We start from the raw sequence: 17,940 nt of genomic DNA, 5'->3' as shown, positions 1-17,940 counted from the left end.
TAGCATACATGTATATATGTAATATATATAAGTATATATACATATATGTGTATATATATTATACCCATGTATGTATTATAATATACATATACACACGTATATACACATATACATTATATATTTATACTATATGTATATATATTATAATATACATATATACATGTATATTATTATTATAACATACCCATATATATTATCTATTATAATATACATATATATGTATATGTATTATACCCATGTATATATTATAATATATAGATACACCTATATACACATATATTATATACATGTATATACGTATATATATGTATATTATAATATATAATATATATACATATATTATACATATATTATATATACATATGTATTTTATAATATATATAATGTATATGTATATATACATACATATATAATATACATATATACACGTATATACATGTATATTATTATTATTATTATTATAACATACCCATATATATTATATATTATATTATACATACATATATATAAATATATGTATATGTATTATACCCATGTATATTATAATATACATATATATACCTATATACACTTATATATATATGTATGTACATTTATATTATTTAAAATATATAATATTATTATAATATACTTATATACATGTATATATACATATATATATATATTATATGTATGTATATATACATATACAGTCCCCTTCTATTGAGGGATCCCTCAAATAATTTTATTTGAGGGACGCCCTTTAGGGTACCCTATAATTTTTTTCCCAATGATCCAAACCATTTATTTTTTAGGTCTTCATTTATAGATCATCCTTACAAAAAATTACACAAATCGGAAACCGTTTCGACATCCAATTGTATCTTACAAAATCAATGAACACGGTGCTTCAAGAAAATGCTAAAATTTCAATAACTTAATTGAGTGGTCAAATGATATCGGATTCAAGTGATTTTTTGTAGAGATGATCTTTGAATGAGTATCTACAAAATAGACGGTTTGGATTAGTGAAATACAATCCGGAGTGGGGCCTACAAGGGGTGTCCCTCAAATAAGCTTATTTGAGGGATCCCTCAATGGAAGCTCTCTGTATACATATATATTATATATATTATAAAATACATATATACATATATATATATATAGATATTTTTGAAAAAATAAAAAAAATTCTAGTCCTAGTCCAAGCATACACCAAACGCAGGATAAGTGTTATCCAAATTAGACCAAGCCAAGCCAAACCAGTCCCTAAACATAGTCCATGCCAAGACAGTCCTGTGTACCAAACGAGCCCTAAACTTGAAGAAACAACATGACTCGCCAAATCATCACCCTGGAAATGGGTTTACATTTTATTAAGGATTTTTTTTATAAAAAAGTTTGGTAAGTGTCTCAAATTCTCATTTTAGTACAATTGTCCCAATAGTTTCTAACCTAATTTCTGTTTGTTTATAGTCAAATTTGTGTTTTCTAACAAAATTTGATTTTGCACATATTTGACACAATAAATTAATTTATGAGCTAAATGGTGACGGGAAAAAAACCGCAATATTAAACACTGTTTTACCATCAAAACAACAGAAATCAGATTCTCATGAAGAAAAAAAAGTATATTCTGAGCGATCAAACAATCGATCATACCCTAAACCCAGAAGCTGCTACTCAAAATCTGCAGCCTGCAATGCAATGGGCCAATGGCCAATCGTTGTGGGATCCACTTTGAAGCTTTTCTTTTTCACCAGTCAAGGTCTATCATGAAGAATGAGAAGCTTAGGTGGTGTAGGTCTTACTCTTACTTCAAGGCTTAGAGGCTTTATTCTTTCAACAACCAAACCCAGAGCCTTCCATGCAATCTCCAAAGACCAACTCCAACTCTACACTTCCAAATCCTGCTCTTCATGCTCTAATCTCTTGGTGGGTAAAGACCCAACTTCCATTGTCGCTGCTCTTTCCCTCTCTGAGACTTCAAAGTCATGTTTCCTTGGTACCCAAATCCATTCCCATATCATCAAGTTGGGATTTACTGATGACATTTTTTTGTTGAATAATTTGATCAAAATGTACGCAAAATGTGGGCTTGTGGGTGATGGATTTAGGGTGTTTGATAAAATGCCTGACAGAAACCTTGTCACTTGGACTTTGATGATCTCGGCTGCCGTCCAAGATGGTCAATTTGAATGGGGCTTGGAGATTTATTTGGGATTAATAAGAAGTGGGTTGAGGCCGAATGAATTCACTATTGGCAGTGTTCTCAAGGGGTGTGCAGAGTGTACTAGTTCCAAAGCATATGAATTTGGCATGAGTGTTCATTGTTTTGCTTTGAAAGTTGGGATTGAACAGAACTGCTATGTGGGCGGCTCTATTTTGAGCATGTATGCTAAGTTGGAGGATATTGAATCGGCTAAAGGGGTGTTTGAGTCTATGTCCAATCTTGATACTGCTGGTTGGAATACTATGATTGGAGGGTATGCGCAATGCGGCTATGGCCTCGAAGCCTTGAAGGTTGTATCTTTGATGGTTTGGAGAGGGATAAGCATGGACCAGTTCACCTTTGTTAATGCTCTTAAGGGGTGCTCTGTTATGGGAAATTTGGATTTTGGGAAGCAACTTCATGGATTGATCATCCAGAGTGAGATGGAATTTAGTACTTCAGTAATGAATGCTCTTTCTGATATGTACTCTAGAAATGGTAAGAAGGATGCGGCTTTGAAAGTTTTCAATAGGATACAAGCAAAAGATGTTATATCGTGGAACACTGCATTTGGTGTCTTCTCTGAAGACAAGAATACAAGAGAAATTGCAAAGTTAGTCCATGAGTTCATGCTAGCAAACATGAAACCTAACCATGTCACTTTCTCAATCTTGTTTAGACAATGTGGGGAGATACTTGATCTGAACCTTGGGCTTCAGTTTTACTCTCTTGCACTACAATTTGGATTCTGGAATGAAGCTAATGTCAGAAGCTCAATAATCAATATGTTTTCTAGATGTGGGGCTATGGACATGGCACGCTTGTTTTTTGACAGCCTACTTGACAAAAACTTAACTTCTTGGAACGAGTTGATTTCCGGGTATAATTCAAATCATTGTTATACAGAAGCCAGGAAGATTTTTTGTGATTTATGGGACTTGGGTGTTGAAGCGAGTGAAGTTACCTTCTCCAGCATATTGGAAAGTTGCTATAAAGATGAACACCAAGAAATGATTAGACAAATTCATGGTGCTATTGTCAAGTCTGGCTTCTCTGTCCATGGATATGTTTGTAGCTTCTTAATTAAGTGCTATGTTAAATTTGGACTACTGGATGATTCCTTTGAGTTTTTCAATGGGTTTGAGACATTAGATGTGGAATCTTGGGGGACTATGATATCTGCTCTAGTGCATCAGGGACATCTCTTCGAGGCTATCAAATTTCTCAAGTCTCTGAGAGAAGCTGGTGGGAAACCTGATGAGTTTATTTTGGGCAGCATTCTAAATAGTTGTGCTGATAATGCAGGCTATCATTTAACTAAATCTGTTCATTCCGTTGTCATCAAAATGGGATTTCACTCACAAGTATTTGTTGTGAGTGCAGTTATAGATGCTTATGCAAAATGTGGGGATATTGGAAGTGCAAGGATGACCTTTAGCCAGTCATTTAGATCTGGTGATGTAGTTATACATAATGCCATGATCATGGCTTGTGCTCATCATGGTCTGGACAAGGAAGCTATGGGTATCTTTGAGAAAATGAAGTTGGCTCGTATAAAGCCCAGCCAGGCCACATATGTGTCAGTTATAGCAGCTTGTGCTCATGTGGGTCAGGTTGATCTAGGTCGTTTGTTGTTTGAATCAATGAACTCAGATTCTAAGATGGAACCAATATCTGAGGATATTTATGGTTGCCTGGTTGATATGCTTTCACGAAGCGGATACCTCGAAGATGCTAGACAAATGATTGAAGGAATGCCTTATACTCCTTGGCCTGCTATACTGAGGTCCTTGCTTAGTGGTTGTCGGATACATGGGAACATAGAGTTGGGAGAATGGACTGCTAAGAAGTTGGTTCAGTTGGCTCCAGAAAATGATGTACCTTATGTACTACTGTCAAAGGTTTACTCTGAAGAGGGTAGTTGGGAAGATGCTACAAAGATAAGGAGAGAAATGATAGAAAGAGGTGTACTGAAAAATACAGGATATAGTTGGATCGAGGTATAGCAAAAACTTAATTTGACAGAAAAATGGAACTTTGTCATGGGAAAAATGGTAAGTTAGTTCAGCTTTTGAAGATTTTCGTCAACTAATGCAGCACAATGTAAATGGCAATACAACAATTAGCATTACAACCTCTTCTCTCTATGCCCTTAATGTTGCAGTTTAATTTGCCCCAAGAGTTGATGGTCCGAATACCAGGCAAGGCTCCTCATCCCACTTCAGGTCTAGGCAATAAAAGAGAAGCAAAAGGAAAAGACCAACCACAAAATACGTGTAAGAAGTCGGTGACTGGTCGAACTAAGTTAACAGGGGGAACCAACAACGCAAGGTGTGTAGCTGCAAATCCTTACGCTCCTCTGCTATCAGCCAAATGTTACTGATGCAACCAATCAGGCCATGGTTCTAATCAGTTTCCACCACATGAAGTAAACTTGGCGACTCATGAAACTGATGTGAAAAGGATCTACTAATAGTTCCTCAAGATAGCAATGAATTATGAAGGTGAAGGTGTTTTGCTAGTTGTGAGAGATTGATGTACACTGCAGAGCAAGAACTAAATACATTCAAGAGAAGATATACTGTCAGTCAAGAGTTTGCAATGTAATCATAGACAGTGGTGGCAAACTAAATGTAAGAATTGCAATTTGAAATTAGATAATGCATGGCGTTATGGCTGTTAATCTAAGAAAATTGCAGAGTAAAGAAGATGGCTTTAGTACTGCGGGTAGACTGGAAGAGAAGGAGAAATGGTACGGCTCATGGAGGTATTCTCTTTCTTTTCTTTTTTTCCCAAACTGACTGGGTTAAAGAAATACTAAACAGATATGTGATGAGTAGAGAAGATATGTGTGTTCTAATTACATATGTAATCTGTGCCATTGACATTAAGTTTAAACTCAATTTCAAAATGTACTAACTTGTGACAGCAAATACAACGCTCTACTGCATTGGATCAGAGGAGTGCGAAAGTAGTCCCGTTGGAGAAGACGAATTGCCTTGGAACCCTCCTAAAGGTGGGATTTTGTTTCTAAAGGGCAGCTGCGGTTAATGCAAGAACAATCATCACCAGTGAAATTTTTGTTCAATCTTAATTCTTTGGTCAGCTCAGAAGCCTACCTCTTGCCGATAGGCAGAGGTAACTTAACTTATGAGTTTTGGGGTGATTGGAGCCTCAATTGTGTTAAGTTTTGGATTCCTTATGATTGTTCTATATCAATTAGGCTTCTTGGTGTCCAAGTTTTTCTCTTAACCCTATAAAGACCAAGTGTTGTAGCTTTTTAGCAGAGGTACAAGTTTTCTATTGTGCTGCTACACTGATTTTCAACTATCACACACCACCATGGTTGTGTTACTAATTTCTATGTACAAAAATATGATTGGACGATATGATTTATAACCAATATAAATAATATATTATGTGCTTAGAAATTATTTATTATAAACAAAAATTTATGTACGTACACATCATGTGTTTCATCGAAGGATCTGTGATTTCAAGGAAGAAAAGTAAAGATGAGTATTTATGTTGACACGAGATTATTTAATGTGACGTATGACACGTCATGTGATTGAACTTAAATAATAACGTAAAAATATACGCAACACCTGTGATAACTTGGCACGTGTTACACGTGGCAGCAGCAGACAAAACGCCGCGTGCATTATATCTTCTTCCTTAATCCTCCCCAGACTCAAACGCCTTGTCCCTTTTTAAGTTTTGACCATTCCCCTAAACTCCTCCTCAGCTTCAAACTTTGAATCAAAAGCTCTCAACAAACCCAAACCCAAATTCAAACCTCAGCTAATATTCAAATCCCCAAATTACGAAAATCCAAAATCCAAAATCCAAATCCAGTTTACAGAGCACAAAACGAACCAATCAGAGAACCAGCCATGGCGTATGTGGATCACGCGTTTTCGATAACAGACGAAGACATGATGATGGAGGACTCTTACACAGTCAACAACAAGCCTCCCATCAAAGAGATCGCTCTCGCCTTCGCTCTCCTCATCACCGGCACTCTCGGCATTGTCATCGGCGGCCTCATGGCCTACAACCATGTCGGCGGCGACAAAGCTCACGGTACCCTCTACCTTACTAACCCTATCCCTAAAAACCCTCTCGTTTAATTTTATTTTCAATTTTTCTTGATTTTGGGGTTTTTTTCCGATGATTTCAGGCTTGTTCTTTGCGATACTTGGGGCGATCTTGTTCCTTCCGGGGTTCTATTACACGCGGATTGCTTACTATGCTTATAAAGGTTACAAGGGCTTCTCTTTCTCCAACATTCCACCTGTTTAGCACCTCCTTAGCTCTGCTTTAACTTCACATGTACAGATCTCTTCTTCGTTTTTTAGTGTTTTCTTGTAATGGGTTATATTTTATAAAATTTTTGTTCATTTTTAACAATGCTTATGATATATACTGGTTGTTCTTAATAGAGGGAGAGCTTGTTGCTTAAGTGTACTCATTATCTGGCCAAATAGTGAACTTGTACTCATGTTGTGTTACATCATCTATGTAGTGGAAACACTCAACTTTCATTATGACTAAATAAAAAGAGCTGTGTTTTTTCTAATTTAGTTTGAGCCATATGCTCCTTTCCGGTTTCCATTTATTTTTAACTTCATTGTGCAATTTGTTTGCTTGAATTATATGAATAAAGGTACAGCCAAATGCCAATACATATGATTTTCAGGGGAAGCTAAACTGTTGTGTTGTGTGCTACTTTTCTTGTCTCTAGATTTGGGTTTTATGTTTGTTGAGTTACTTCAGCATTATGGAGGGAACTTGGAAAGTAGACTTTTGTCCAGCTGGAATACCGTAGATATTTTATCTTGTATTCCTTTTCGGTTGAATGCAAACTTATGATGACATTATGATTGTTAGATAAATGATTTCTGAACATGGGTAGTGATGAACCATTGTGTTTCTGTAAGACCTTTGTTGGCAGTAAACTTCTGCAGTGCACTGTTACTTTGCTAGCTCGTTGTGGATGAGAGTGTTAATCTTTAGATTGATATTTTCTAAATATGTAATGATCTAACTACTTTTGTTGAAGTTTGGACATGTTGAAGCTTGAAGAACATTGTTCATTAAGAAAACTTTTTTCAAGTTTACTAATGGGTAGAATAGAAGTTTAGTAACAAGCATAACAGTCCTATTGCTACAAAAGAGATAAGCATAACAAAATGGAGTGGTATATTCATATCCTAACATATGAACAGTAAGAATGAGCATTCTTATTGAAACTAGAACTCATTGGAGACGAAGTAGATTTATGGTGGAAGCAAATATGCGATAGTTACAGAAAGAGACATTACAAAGTTGTGAAAGAAATGAAGGTGGGATCATGTAAAGGTTTTGTGTGCAGAGATATTAGTACTGAGAGAATTAACTCTCATATCGTTTTAAACAGTATATGCAATGCGTAATCTTTGAGGCTGAACTGTTTCCAAGAGAATGGATTCGTGTCTGTTGCGTGTGTGTGGCACGTCTGTAGCGTGTGTGAACCGAACATGTGGCGTAGCGTTGATATATTTTGTATTGATCCTTGGTCCTAGTTTGTGAGTTTAGTTATGAGATCACTACAGAGCAAACCTATGGGTTATCCATTCCAGAAGTTTCATTTATTAGTAGGGTTAAACTTGCTATGTCAATAGTTTGGGCTTATGTTAAATTGTTGTTCAAGCATATGGGAATCCTCATTTCCTCAAGTATTTATTGAGAATTATGGAAGCATGATTCAGCAAAAATGAGGAACACAAAACGAAACATTCAGAGAGGAATTTTTGAGCAATTGAAGGAGTGGTTCTACCTATTATAACATTTGTTGGGTTTCAAACAAAAAGGGGGGCAGGTATAAGATTACAGAATTTTTGTTTGAGAGGACAAGAAAGATAATTGCATCAAACCTGATGTATATAAATAAAGTATGATATATTTACTTAATTCTCACGGCCTTCTTGTGTTACTGCCCTATTTCTATTGATTGGCTATGTTGCTTGTTCTGTTTGTGCTTCGTAATTTAATTCATGGACACAGTTCAAAGGTTAGGCACCTAGGCTTATTTGAGTAGTTTATTACATCAATGTTCCAATTTCCGTTTTCCCCTATATTTTTCTTTCCGTTTTCAACATTAGGTAAGGATTTGGTTTGTCAATGAGGCAAAGTAGTTCTAGCAACTTGTTTTCCTCTGGTGAGAATGATGTATGAGCAATAAGAAAAGCGGCTGATAATGAAAAGGAAAGAAAGGTCTCCCAGTTGGGTTGGACCGGTTCTCATCGATGACATTTGTATGGGTCTCTAAGGCCCGCCGTATTTGTATGGATGATTAATATAGTTTTTTTGGGATTCTTAACCCTCGTATTTTAACCCCCCACCCCAAAACAAAAAGAAAGCAAGGTGAAACTGTAATTATAATATGGTAAATTATATGGGAAGGTGCTTGAAAAATCAGTACTTTGGAGCCACTGAAGTCACCCTTCAAGCTTGCTTTTTCTTTTTAGGGGTCAAAATTGAAGCTTGCTTCACGAACAAGAATGCAGGGTTTCAGGGATTGCTTTAGAGTAAAGGATTTGTTTAGCTGGAGAGTGCTGCATCTGTTTCAAAAATAAATTTTTTTTAAAAAGATTTATCGTTTATTTGAAATGTATTGGAAACTGTTTACCTTCACTTCCACACAGCATCAGTAGGTAGTTTTCAATAATTCATATCTGTAATTAGAGTTACTTTCCCCTCTCTATAAGAGGGATCATCCACCTTAGGGATGGATATTTGAAACTAGTGAAAGCCTGATTGCAGTATTCAGCTAGCCTCAGACGGCTGGAGATGTAGTTTTGTCCATGACGTTTTACGATTATAAACAAGTCTGCCTATTGGGTTGCTAACTGGTGCAGTATATGGATGAGAGATGCACAAATTCTTGAACATGGACAGGTCAGTCAATGTTTTTGATGAGCAATATTGAAGGGTGGATTATGGATGTTCTTTACATGATTATTTGTGATATTTTATCAAATTTCTGTCTCTCACACCAGTCTCAGCCCTGTATGTGTGTTGGTAGTGTGGAGATCAAATTTTCTGTTTTCCTTTTAAAAGATGTTGGTAGGAAGAAGCTGTCCAAGTGAATAGTTATTTTTGTATGTTGGAAAAGATGCGTCTGGTGTGTGGAATTTATTTATTTATCGATAAGTTAGTGAATTGAAACAGTTTGAATGAATGATTGAAAAATCTGTGAAGTGATTACAGTTCAATGAACTTGTTTGTTTGGTAGTGGAATTCAATTCAATCATTTGTTCCCAAATGGATTGTTGAAAGAACAGGACAGCTATTTATGAATTTAGCAACCCGTAACCACTCTGCTGGGATGGGCAAGAAAGCAACATTTGAAGAGGACCCATGTTTGTGTCGACCGATTAAGATATGGATTAACCTGAGTAGGATAATTGGTTCTTAATCATGTCTATTCTAAGTGTTATTGTATTATTGGCTCCATTCTTATCGTTTTGAACTAATCATTAGCTAGCTAGAGATAAAGATGAACCACGCATCATATAACCACACAACCCTAATTTCGAAGAAGTAACAAAGTGGGGATGGCAAAAATGGAATTGGACAAATGGACGATGGCTATGGATATGGTCATTAGATTATGCGCCACTTCTGTCCTTTTTCTGTTCTTATTATTAGGAAGGTCATTCAAGCAATAATTGTGGACAAAGTGGAGATAAAAAAGGGCGACACAATAGCAAAATAGGTTGTTCAGGTTCAGTTTTTTCAACTTGTTGGATCGACCATTGATCATTTTGCAAATCATAATTTAACATCTATACAGAAATGACTCATCAAAGACACGAAGAAAATGTTTAGCATATATATCAAATTGTAATTTACAGGTAAGTAGGATGACTAGGAAATAATCGAAGCATTTTTCCGATTGGTTGGCTATTGTTACTGCCCCTCAGTAACAAATATGTAAATGTGCAAGATAACATAACATAGAAAGCACCATTCAATAATAATATCTATATTTATATGTATATATACAAAAGTTGTCGGATATTTCTATCAATTCTGTCGGTGTATTTTGTTATTGACATGTTATCGATAATGATATCAAAACTTTATTAATACTGTATCGACAGTCCGTTATTTAATTAAAAGAACAGACATCTTATCCAAGAAGAATTGTATGCACACATATATATACAGTAGTAACAAAAGCGACCCTAAAAGATAATGAAATACACCAAAATTGTTTGAAATTGAAAACAACCAAAAGAGTTACCCAAAAACCAAAAGTTTTGATCTCCTGGAAAACAAAGCTCAAACGTTCAGAAGCACAGGGCCTGCCCTAGATACATGCATGCAAGTACAAACGTCATCGCTTTATTTTATTATACAGTATAGTACTGTATTTTTCAATCCTGAGAGAAAAATAAATAATATATTTGGTATTTTAAGGTGATATCTATGTGCTGGAAAAAACAAAGGAATGTAAATGAATCTTTTATATGTCCATTGCCCATTAGTAGGCAACAGCTTTGCATGAAAGCAACATTTGACTTATGACAATCCCAAGACTCTGGTTTGGCGAAATTGACATGGACCTTCTCTCCCTTGGTTGGCTGGCTGAGGCTGAGGCTGAGGCTGAGGTTGGGAGCCATATACAATACAAATTATGGTGCGTCATGTTTTAGAACTTTAGACTTCCACATACGTCCGCCGACAATAATTGAAGATATTAATTGTCCCTCTTACCTAAGCTTCTAGTACTAACTAATGCTTCATTTTTAAAATTTGCCCCTTATTATCATCTTCAATACCTCAATTAATTTAAAAGAATTTTAAGAAGAATAGACAAAAGGTATAGTTCATGTGAAAGAATAACAATTGAGTCATTTTTCTACGCTGAAATCAACGTGGCGTAAAAGACTATAAATTTCATAATATTTGTTCTCAACTAGCATGTATTTTGGTTTGAAGTTGAACACCGTATAATTTTTCTCATCGGTTGTTATTCACTATCTCAGTTTGTCATTCTGCACGTTAAATTTTATATTAATCAGGATGACAGACTGATAACGTTACCCTATTTCTTTTGACTCTAGACAATAATTGGTCACAAAAGGTCAATCGCAGTTAATACCTATAACAAATGACACGCTTTGAGAAGAATAGTAATGCTTGTGGTGAACAAATTGCTCTCAAGTGTGAAATCTTTTACTTTTCTACTACCAATTAATTTAAGTTGAAGTCAAGAGGAAACCGAGCTTAACATTATTTTCTGGTTTGGGGAACACACAAATGATATTTAAGAGTTTTAGAACCCAATTAATAGCAAACCAACAAGCATTTGGACAGCTGTGATATCATGTACATGGGATTTGAACCCTCTCTCTGCCTTTCCCTTTACCTTCTAATACCTCACAACCGCGTAGAAAAAGATTTTGATTCCCAACTTCCCAAGGCAATGCAATTGGACTGGAGAGCAACCCAAAAAAAGGAAAGAAAAAAAAACTTACGCTTGGAGAAATGAACATCATCTTTATTAGCTGTCTTTGGTCCCCACTCTCATATAAACCCAAGCCAACCCAAATCTCTTAAGCAAACGCATGTATATTTCCCAACCACTTCAACACCACCACCACCACAACTGATTGATCATTGCCTACTAGCCTAGCCTGGCCCTACTATTTCTCCCATACTCTCCCACACCCATAAAACCACTATATATACCCTTCTCCATTCCCATGCATTTCATCAAACACCTCTCTCTCTCTCTCTCTCTCTCTCTCTCTCTCCTTCCCATTTCCTCAATTCGATCAACCAAACCATGACTAAGATATTCTTGGTTCTAGTACTTCTGCAAACTTTGTTCAACATTTTGGTTGTGGCTTCGGCTGGTAACCTCAACCAAGATTTTGACTTAACATGGGGTGACGGTCGAGCGCAAATACTCGACAACGGGCAGCTTCTTACGCTGTCCCTGGACAAGACTTCGGGGTCGGGTTTCCGGTCCAAGAATCAGTACTTGTTTGGGAAAATTGATATGCAGATCAAGCTTGTGCCTGGTAACTCCGCTGGTACTGTTACGGCTTACTATGTGAGTACTTCATCATGTATAATTTAGCTGCTTTCTTATTTCTAAGTTTTATATATATATATACGTAATACATCATATCCATATCATGCATGTCTAATGTTTTTTATATGTGTGAATTTTGCAGCTGTCCTCGTTGGGTTCTACTCATGATGAGATAGATTTTGAGTTTCTAGGCAACCTAAGCGGAGATCCTTATATTCTGCACACAAATGTTTTCACACAAGGGAAGGGTAATAGGGAGCAACAATTCTATCTTTGGTTTGATCCCACCAAAGACTTCCACACCTACTCCATCTTGTGGAACCCTCAAAGCATCATGTAATTAAACTAAGCTCTCTCTCTCTCTCTCTCTCTCTCTCTCTCTCTCTCATTTTGACTTGATAAAATTATTTGTATCATATTTACTGATAACATATCTCACTAAATAAGACCTCGATGAGATTTAGTTATGTAGTTAGTAAATGAATTTCATCTTTGCAAGACATGTAATTAGTGATATAATTAGTAAATATGGTATTTATAACATAGGAAATATTTTCTTCAAAACATAAGATGATTATTTTGATAGTAAATTTGAACCTTTGATCTTGTTGATTTTTTGTATGAATATTTACGGTCCATTTTTAGTCTGGCATTAGCCCATTTAGAATTACTCAATATTTGTTTGTATGTATCCTAATACACTTCTATGCTTTGTTCTTCTTGATTAATTAGATTCTCTGTGGATGGGACACCCATTAGACAGTTCAAGAATTTAGAATCGAAGGGAATTCCTTTCCCAAAGAACCAAGCCATGTCAATATACTCAAGCCTGTGGAATGCAGATGATTGGGCCACACGTGGAGGGCTTGTGAAGGCAGATTGGAGCAAAGCCCCATTTACAGCCTCATACAGAAACTTCAACGCCCAAGCTTGCACTTGGTCTTCAGGCTCTTCCCGTTGTTCTTCTTCCAGTTCCTCAGGCTCCTCCAGCTGGTTGAGTCAGTCACTGGATGCAACTGGCCAAGAAAGAATTAAATGGGTTCAGAAGAACTACATGATTTACAACTATTGCAGAGATACCAAGCGCTTCCCACAAGGGTTTCCAGCTGAGTGCTCATTGGCATGATCACTTCATTGATTTCCTCCTCTCCACATAAAACGACTAGGGATGCTATTTGTATTTAAGTTTTATTTGTTTGCAGCAATTTTAACATCGTGACACGACCAATAAATAGATTACGAGATTTCGGTAACATAACATATGTGAATTAGGCTAATTGGCTATTACAATGTGTTGTCCATTTGCAAATTGCATTCTCAAAGTACGAGCTTAAACAATAATAGCAAACGGGATATGAGAGGAGCTAGACAAAACAAGTTGACAGGAAAAAGAAGCGCTACCTAATAACTATTTGAGCTCTCTGTGAATTGGTAACCTAAGTTGGTAGACATTTATCACCAAATTTGGAGGTTGAAAGATTGCTCACAATATTATTCTAAAAACTCTGCTAGCACCAAATAGCAACATCATAACAATATCCTACTGAGAAGAACAAAACCTAATCAAATCCTAATCAATAAACTAACACCCACATATTTGCCAATCCTATTATGATTATTTGGTGATTACCAATTTCCCCAACGAAATAGCCAGTACATGGTACATGCCTACATGTTGCATGGCTTATGCATGTGACGACTATGAGTCATGCTGCCATGATGAACACAAACATTGGCCCGACACACAACGCTAAGTAATTGAATTCCAGAACCATATAAATTGAAAACACATACAAGACAAGTGATACCTAGCATTCATGTTCCAAACCCACTCAAAGTACCCAAAAAATAAGACCAACCATAGAGTTGGATCATATTAGTCCTCATACATAAAAAATATTGTCAGTATTCAAACATAATGCAGGCAAGCGGTGCTTTCAGCTTTGGCCTTCATAAGTATAATGACTTAAATCCTATATACGTCCCTTTGTAAAACCAAAAATTTGCATAGACGCTTAGCATCCCACACAAGACATTTTTGACAAGACCATTTTGTGTACTTGTATTTCTGAGAGGAACATGATCAAGACGAGCTGAAAATTGTGTGCACACGTTGTCAAGGAGTTTCTCCAGAAGTGAGTGAAAATATGCTGCAAACACTGTAGGAAAAAGGCATTTCCCTAGAAGCATGATAAAAGCAATACTATTTTGCTACAACTGGAATCAATTTTATTATCTTCCCCTAAGTGTAAAATCAGAAACATTATAATCTCTCTCAAGTGCAAGTCATATATTTCCAAAGATCTACTTTCAGCAAGAAGTACACGGGAATAGATTTCTGTGATTCAAATTTCAATATACGTTACCCCGTCTAATCATCCTAATTCACCAGAACACATGCCCCCTTGTAATAGATGCAGGGTGACCAGAAAAAATATATAGTATAAAAGCGTGGACCCTCAACACTCAGACTGCATGCACATAAGTGTGTAGATTCAGCTGCTTCAAAGATTTGTTTAATCAGGCTGGTAGCTAAAAACCAAGCACAAATATATGCAGTTTGATAGACCATAGATCTATGAGCATGGTGAAAAGGAAAAGAGTTCAATATTTATTCCTCACAATGTTGAAGACAGATACATGTCACTCTTATTTCACTCCTCTTGAACTGGAAACCACAAAGGACAAGTTACTTCAAGAGGAATATCTTCGACCACAATCTACATGTACGGCAACGTAGTTCATGACACTAAAATGCTACATGTCCCTTTAAGTCTATCACCTCTAACATAAGAACTGAAAAATTAGTAAAATTAAAAATGCAGCAAATAAACAAGGAGGTCTTTGTCTTTTCATCTACCTAATATAAATCTACCACAGAAAAAAAGGGAGGCAACTAAAATCAAATAACAACAGAGATAAATATCACAGCCATTTGAAGAGTAAAACATCCACAGATGATTAGTAGACTAGAACATCAGGGGGCAGTGTGTTCTTGAGAAAGTTAGTAACATAGTAAGTACCAAACAAAGGAATATGCCAATGCATCATTTCATTCAATTTGAAGAATAAACCAATATCAATGTCAGAATTAACTTTATAAATAAACCCAATAAAACATAGGAGACAAGAAAAAGCACAAATGGGGCAATCATTAAAGTTGTGTATGAAAAACAAACACAGAACAAATTTTTTCAGCTAAAAAATGATAATACAAAATTGATCTCTTCTAAGTAGGGCGAGATTTTAGCTTCTTTATGCGTTTGATAGCCTTCCGTGCCTTCTTGGCAGTAACAACTCTTACCATTTTCACCTTTTTAGTAGGGAGAGGCATTTCCCTAATGGGACCTGGAGGTACTCCTTTCTTAAGTGCACTTCCTCTAGGCGTAGCAGAAGGAGGCACTCTTAAATCTTGCGGAGGTAAAGGGCTTTGGGGCTTCCACACCAAATTACTTTTCATGGAAAACTTTACCTTCTTTGCACTCTTCTCCCCACTCTTTGCATTGGTGCCACCCTCAACATCTTCTTCAACAGCTTTCTTCACTCTCTTTCTCTTCTTAGAGACAGGGCCCTTATCTGAAGCTGTAGGCAAATCACAGGCACTTGGAACATCACCATCCAAGCCTGCTTCAGCAGCAATCTTCTCAAACTGCATCTGGAGGTTTGATATCACATTATCATCAAGTTTAACAGCATTTTCATCAGTAGCCTGTTGATTATCTGAACTCTCACCATTTGCAACTACGTTCTCATTCTCCCTATCTGTAGAGCTCTTTTCAGAGTCAGAATCCAAAATCCCATTCTCCTTCTTATTCTTCTTTTTCTTCTTCTTTTTCTTCTCTGCCTTTGTATCAGCAGCACCAGTGTCCTTTTCACGATTCTTACACTTCTTCAAGAGCTTTTCAGCAGAGCCATTGACCATGACAACCTCACTAGGTTCTGAGTTTCCAACTTCCATCTCCTCACCTGCAAGAGGAACCAAAGTCGGCACTACCTCATCATCATTGTAAACAACATCAGGAATAGAAATCTCAATCCCAGAAGATTCCAACTCTTTTTCCAACTTTAGAAACTCCTCGTGCAGGCCAAATAACACCTTCCTATTCCCCTGACAGCACTCAGGTGAAGAGCCCAACTCATAAAACTTGCTCGAAAACCCCATCGTCAACGCAATTGACCCAAAGACCATAACTTCATCACCCGAACCCACATCCTCCCCCAATTTCTTAACCTCCAAAAGCCTCTTCCCCGCCCCCAGCAAAGCATCAAACATATTACTCCTAATCTTCCCCAACAGGACTTTATCAGGAACTTTAGCCGAAACACTAATAAAACTCACTAAAACAACCTCAAGAACTTCAGCCTTAAGCGGAAGATACGGCCTAAGCTCTTCAAGAAAAACAGAGGCAATGTGGTAATTAACACCATTACCTAGAAACTTATCGTCAGCGAAAAAAGTCACCTCTTCCAACACACCCATCAAACGTTTCACAAGCTCCAAATCCCACAAATTATTTCTCATCAAAGCAAAGAAACTAGCCATAAATCTGCGAATCAAAAGGTAGAACTTGTCTAACCTCAAGGCATCGATGCCGGACCACTCGCGGCGCATAGTGAGCAAAAAGGCCGAGAAGTAATGGATGGAAAGAGGGAGATGGAGGCTGAGGACCAAAGAGGAAAGTCGATCGATGAGCTGAGTCTGAACCGGGACCTTGTCTGCGTGCCATACGCAGTAGAAGAGGCCTTTCCAGAGCTTCTTCATGTGGTCGTCATGGAGATTGAGTTGGGTTGGCAGCCATGTCTTGAGGAGGACCCTGAGTGCTCTGTCTCGGCCGCTCTTGTTGCATGAAGCGAGTTGCTTTATCAGTGACAAGCCTTCTTCTGTTGCTGTCTCGGCCTCCATGTTTGTGCTTTGATTCTGTATTTCCAGATTCTGAGACGCCTGCATAAATAGCGCACAGCTGTAGGTGGCTGGTGAAGGGTGAAGGACTGAACGGTTAAACAAACCCTAGGTAACGAATTTTGGGATACAAACGAGGAAGAGGCTTGGGAATGGGCCGATGACTGCCCCTGCGTTATCTCAATTGGCTTTCGTCAAGTTTCAGGCCCACTTAGTCAAAGGATTTCGCAGAGTATCTTTTACCCTGAAGACCAACGTATATATATCACTTTTTGAGACCGACGTATATATATATCTATACTTACTAGGAATGGGAATTCATGAATTGAATTGGAAACCTAGTGATAAAAGGGAAATTGGAATAATTTCAATATCTATTTCTGATTCTGATAAGTAAACATGGTATTTAAGATGAAAATAATAATTACGCTTTGTTAATAGGATCTAACTCAATGAGAATGGCATTGACTTATTTTCAATTAGGGTGGTTCCAGGGAAAAACTCCTGAATCGAAGGTGTAATCAAATGTTGGTTTCTTTTAGGTTTCGAGGATAAAAGAGAAGGAAAAAAAAGGAGAAAAGAACCCACATGGCTCTTATTTTAGTTTACTATTTGTCATTCATAAAAATTGAAATCATGCGTAGTGTTGTTATTAAACGCTAAATTAGAAAACCTCAAGATTAATAATGAAAGACACACAAAGCACGTAGAGTTTAAAAACTCTAGCCTCTCTCTCTCTCTCTCTCTCTCTCTCTC

At 36.8% G+C, this 17,940-nt stretch overlaps 4 protein-coding genes across 7 annotated transcripts; 3 read left to right on the top strand and 1 right to left on the bottom strand.

The window, feature by feature from the left end:
- On the top strand, window positions 1,543-5,430 carry LOC18791570 (putative pentatricopeptide repeat-containing protein At3g25970). Of its 4 annotated transcripts, none has more exons than XM_020554500.1 (3): window positions 1,543-4,245; window positions 4,356-4,958; window positions 5,121-5,430. In XM_020554500.1, the coding sequence occupies exon 1, from the start codon at window positions 1,762-1,764 to the stop codon at window positions 4,195-4,197; it is 2,436 nt and encodes an 811-aa protein (XP_020410089.1). In that variant the 5' UTR covers window positions 1,543-1,761; the 3' UTR covers window positions 4,198-4,245; window positions 4,356-4,958; window positions 5,121-5,430. The 4 variants fall into 4 exon arrangements, with proteins under 4 accessions (XP_020410089.1, XP_020410090.1, XP_020410091.1 ...); XM_020554501.1 differs by having other exon boundaries at window positions 1,543-4,824; window positions 4,891-4,958; XM_020554502.1 differs by having other exon boundaries at window positions 1,543-4,943.
- LOC18791318 (transmembrane protein 230) lies at window positions 5,880-6,777 on the top strand. The gene is made up of 2 exons (XM_007225902.2): window positions 5,880-6,277; window positions 6,375-6,777. Exons 1-2 carry the CDS (start codon window positions 6,088-6,090, stop codon window positions 6,494-6,496), a joined length of 312 nt encoding a protein of 103 aa, XP_007225964.1. The 5' UTR covers window positions 5,880-6,087; the 3' UTR covers window positions 6,497-6,777.
- LOC18792321 (probable xyloglucan endotransglucosylase/hydrolase protein 23) lies at window positions 11,876-13,571 on the top strand. Its single transcript, XM_007222045.2, has 3 exons — window positions 11,876-12,302; window positions 12,427-12,620; window positions 13,017-13,571. Exons 1-3 carry the CDS (start codon window positions 12,033-12,035, stop codon window positions 13,408-13,410), a joined length of 858 nt encoding a protein of 285 aa, XP_007222107.1. The 5' UTR covers window positions 11,876-12,032; the 3' UTR covers window positions 13,411-13,571.
- Window positions 15,313-17,404, bottom strand: LOC18788621 (ribosomal RNA processing protein 1 homolog). The gene has a single exon (XM_020554475.1). The coding sequence runs from the start codon at window positions 17,230-17,232 to the stop codon at window positions 15,514-15,516; it is 1,719 nt and encodes a 572-aa protein (XP_020410064.1). The 5' UTR covers window positions 17,233-17,404; the 3' UTR covers window positions 15,313-15,513.

This window comes from Prunus persica, chromosome G1 (genome assembly GCF_000346465.2).
Source record: "Prunus persica cultivar Lovell chromosome G1, Prunus_persica_NCBIv2, whole genome shotgun sequence".
Lineage (NCBI taxonomy): Eukaryota > Viridiplantae > Streptophyta > Magnoliopsida > Rosales > Rosaceae > Prunus > Prunus persica.
The sequence above is the reverse complement of the archived record's forward strand: the minus strand, read 5'-3'. Positions and strand labels throughout refer to the sequence as shown.

What these genes read in the sequence shown, in the direction of transcription:
- LOC18791570 (XM_020554500.1), top strand. Translation starts at nt 1,762, where the DNA reads ATGAGAAGCTTAGGTGGTGTAGGTCTTACTCTTACTTCAAGGCTTAGA.
- LOC18791318 (XM_007225902.2), top strand. Translation starts at nt 6,088, where the DNA reads ATGGCGTATGTGGATCACGCGTTTTCGATAACAGACGAAGACATGATG. An exon ending in CGGCGGCGACAAAGCTCACG is followed by an intron (nt 6,278 to 6,374) that starts GTACCCTCTACC and finishes CGATGATTTCAG; the next exon opens with GCTTGTTCTTTGCGATACTT.
- LOC18792321 (XM_007222045.2), top strand. Translation starts at nt 12,033, where the DNA reads ATGACTAAGATATTCTTGGTTCTAGTACTTCTGCAAACTTTGTTCAAC. An exon ending in GTACTGTTACGGCTTACTAT is followed by an intron (nt 12,303 to 12,426) that starts GTGAGTACTTCA and finishes TGAATTTTGCAG; the next exon opens with CTGTCCTCGTTGGGTTCTAC. An exon ending in TGGAACCCTCAAAGCATCAT is followed by an intron (nt 12,621 to 13,016) that starts GTAATTAAACTA and finishes TTGATTAATTAG; the next exon opens with ATTCTCTGTGGATGGGACAC.
- LOC18788621 (XM_020554475.1), bottom strand. Translation starts at nt 17,232, where the DNA reads ATGCAGGCGTCTCAGAATCTGGAAATACAGAATCAAAGCACAAACATG.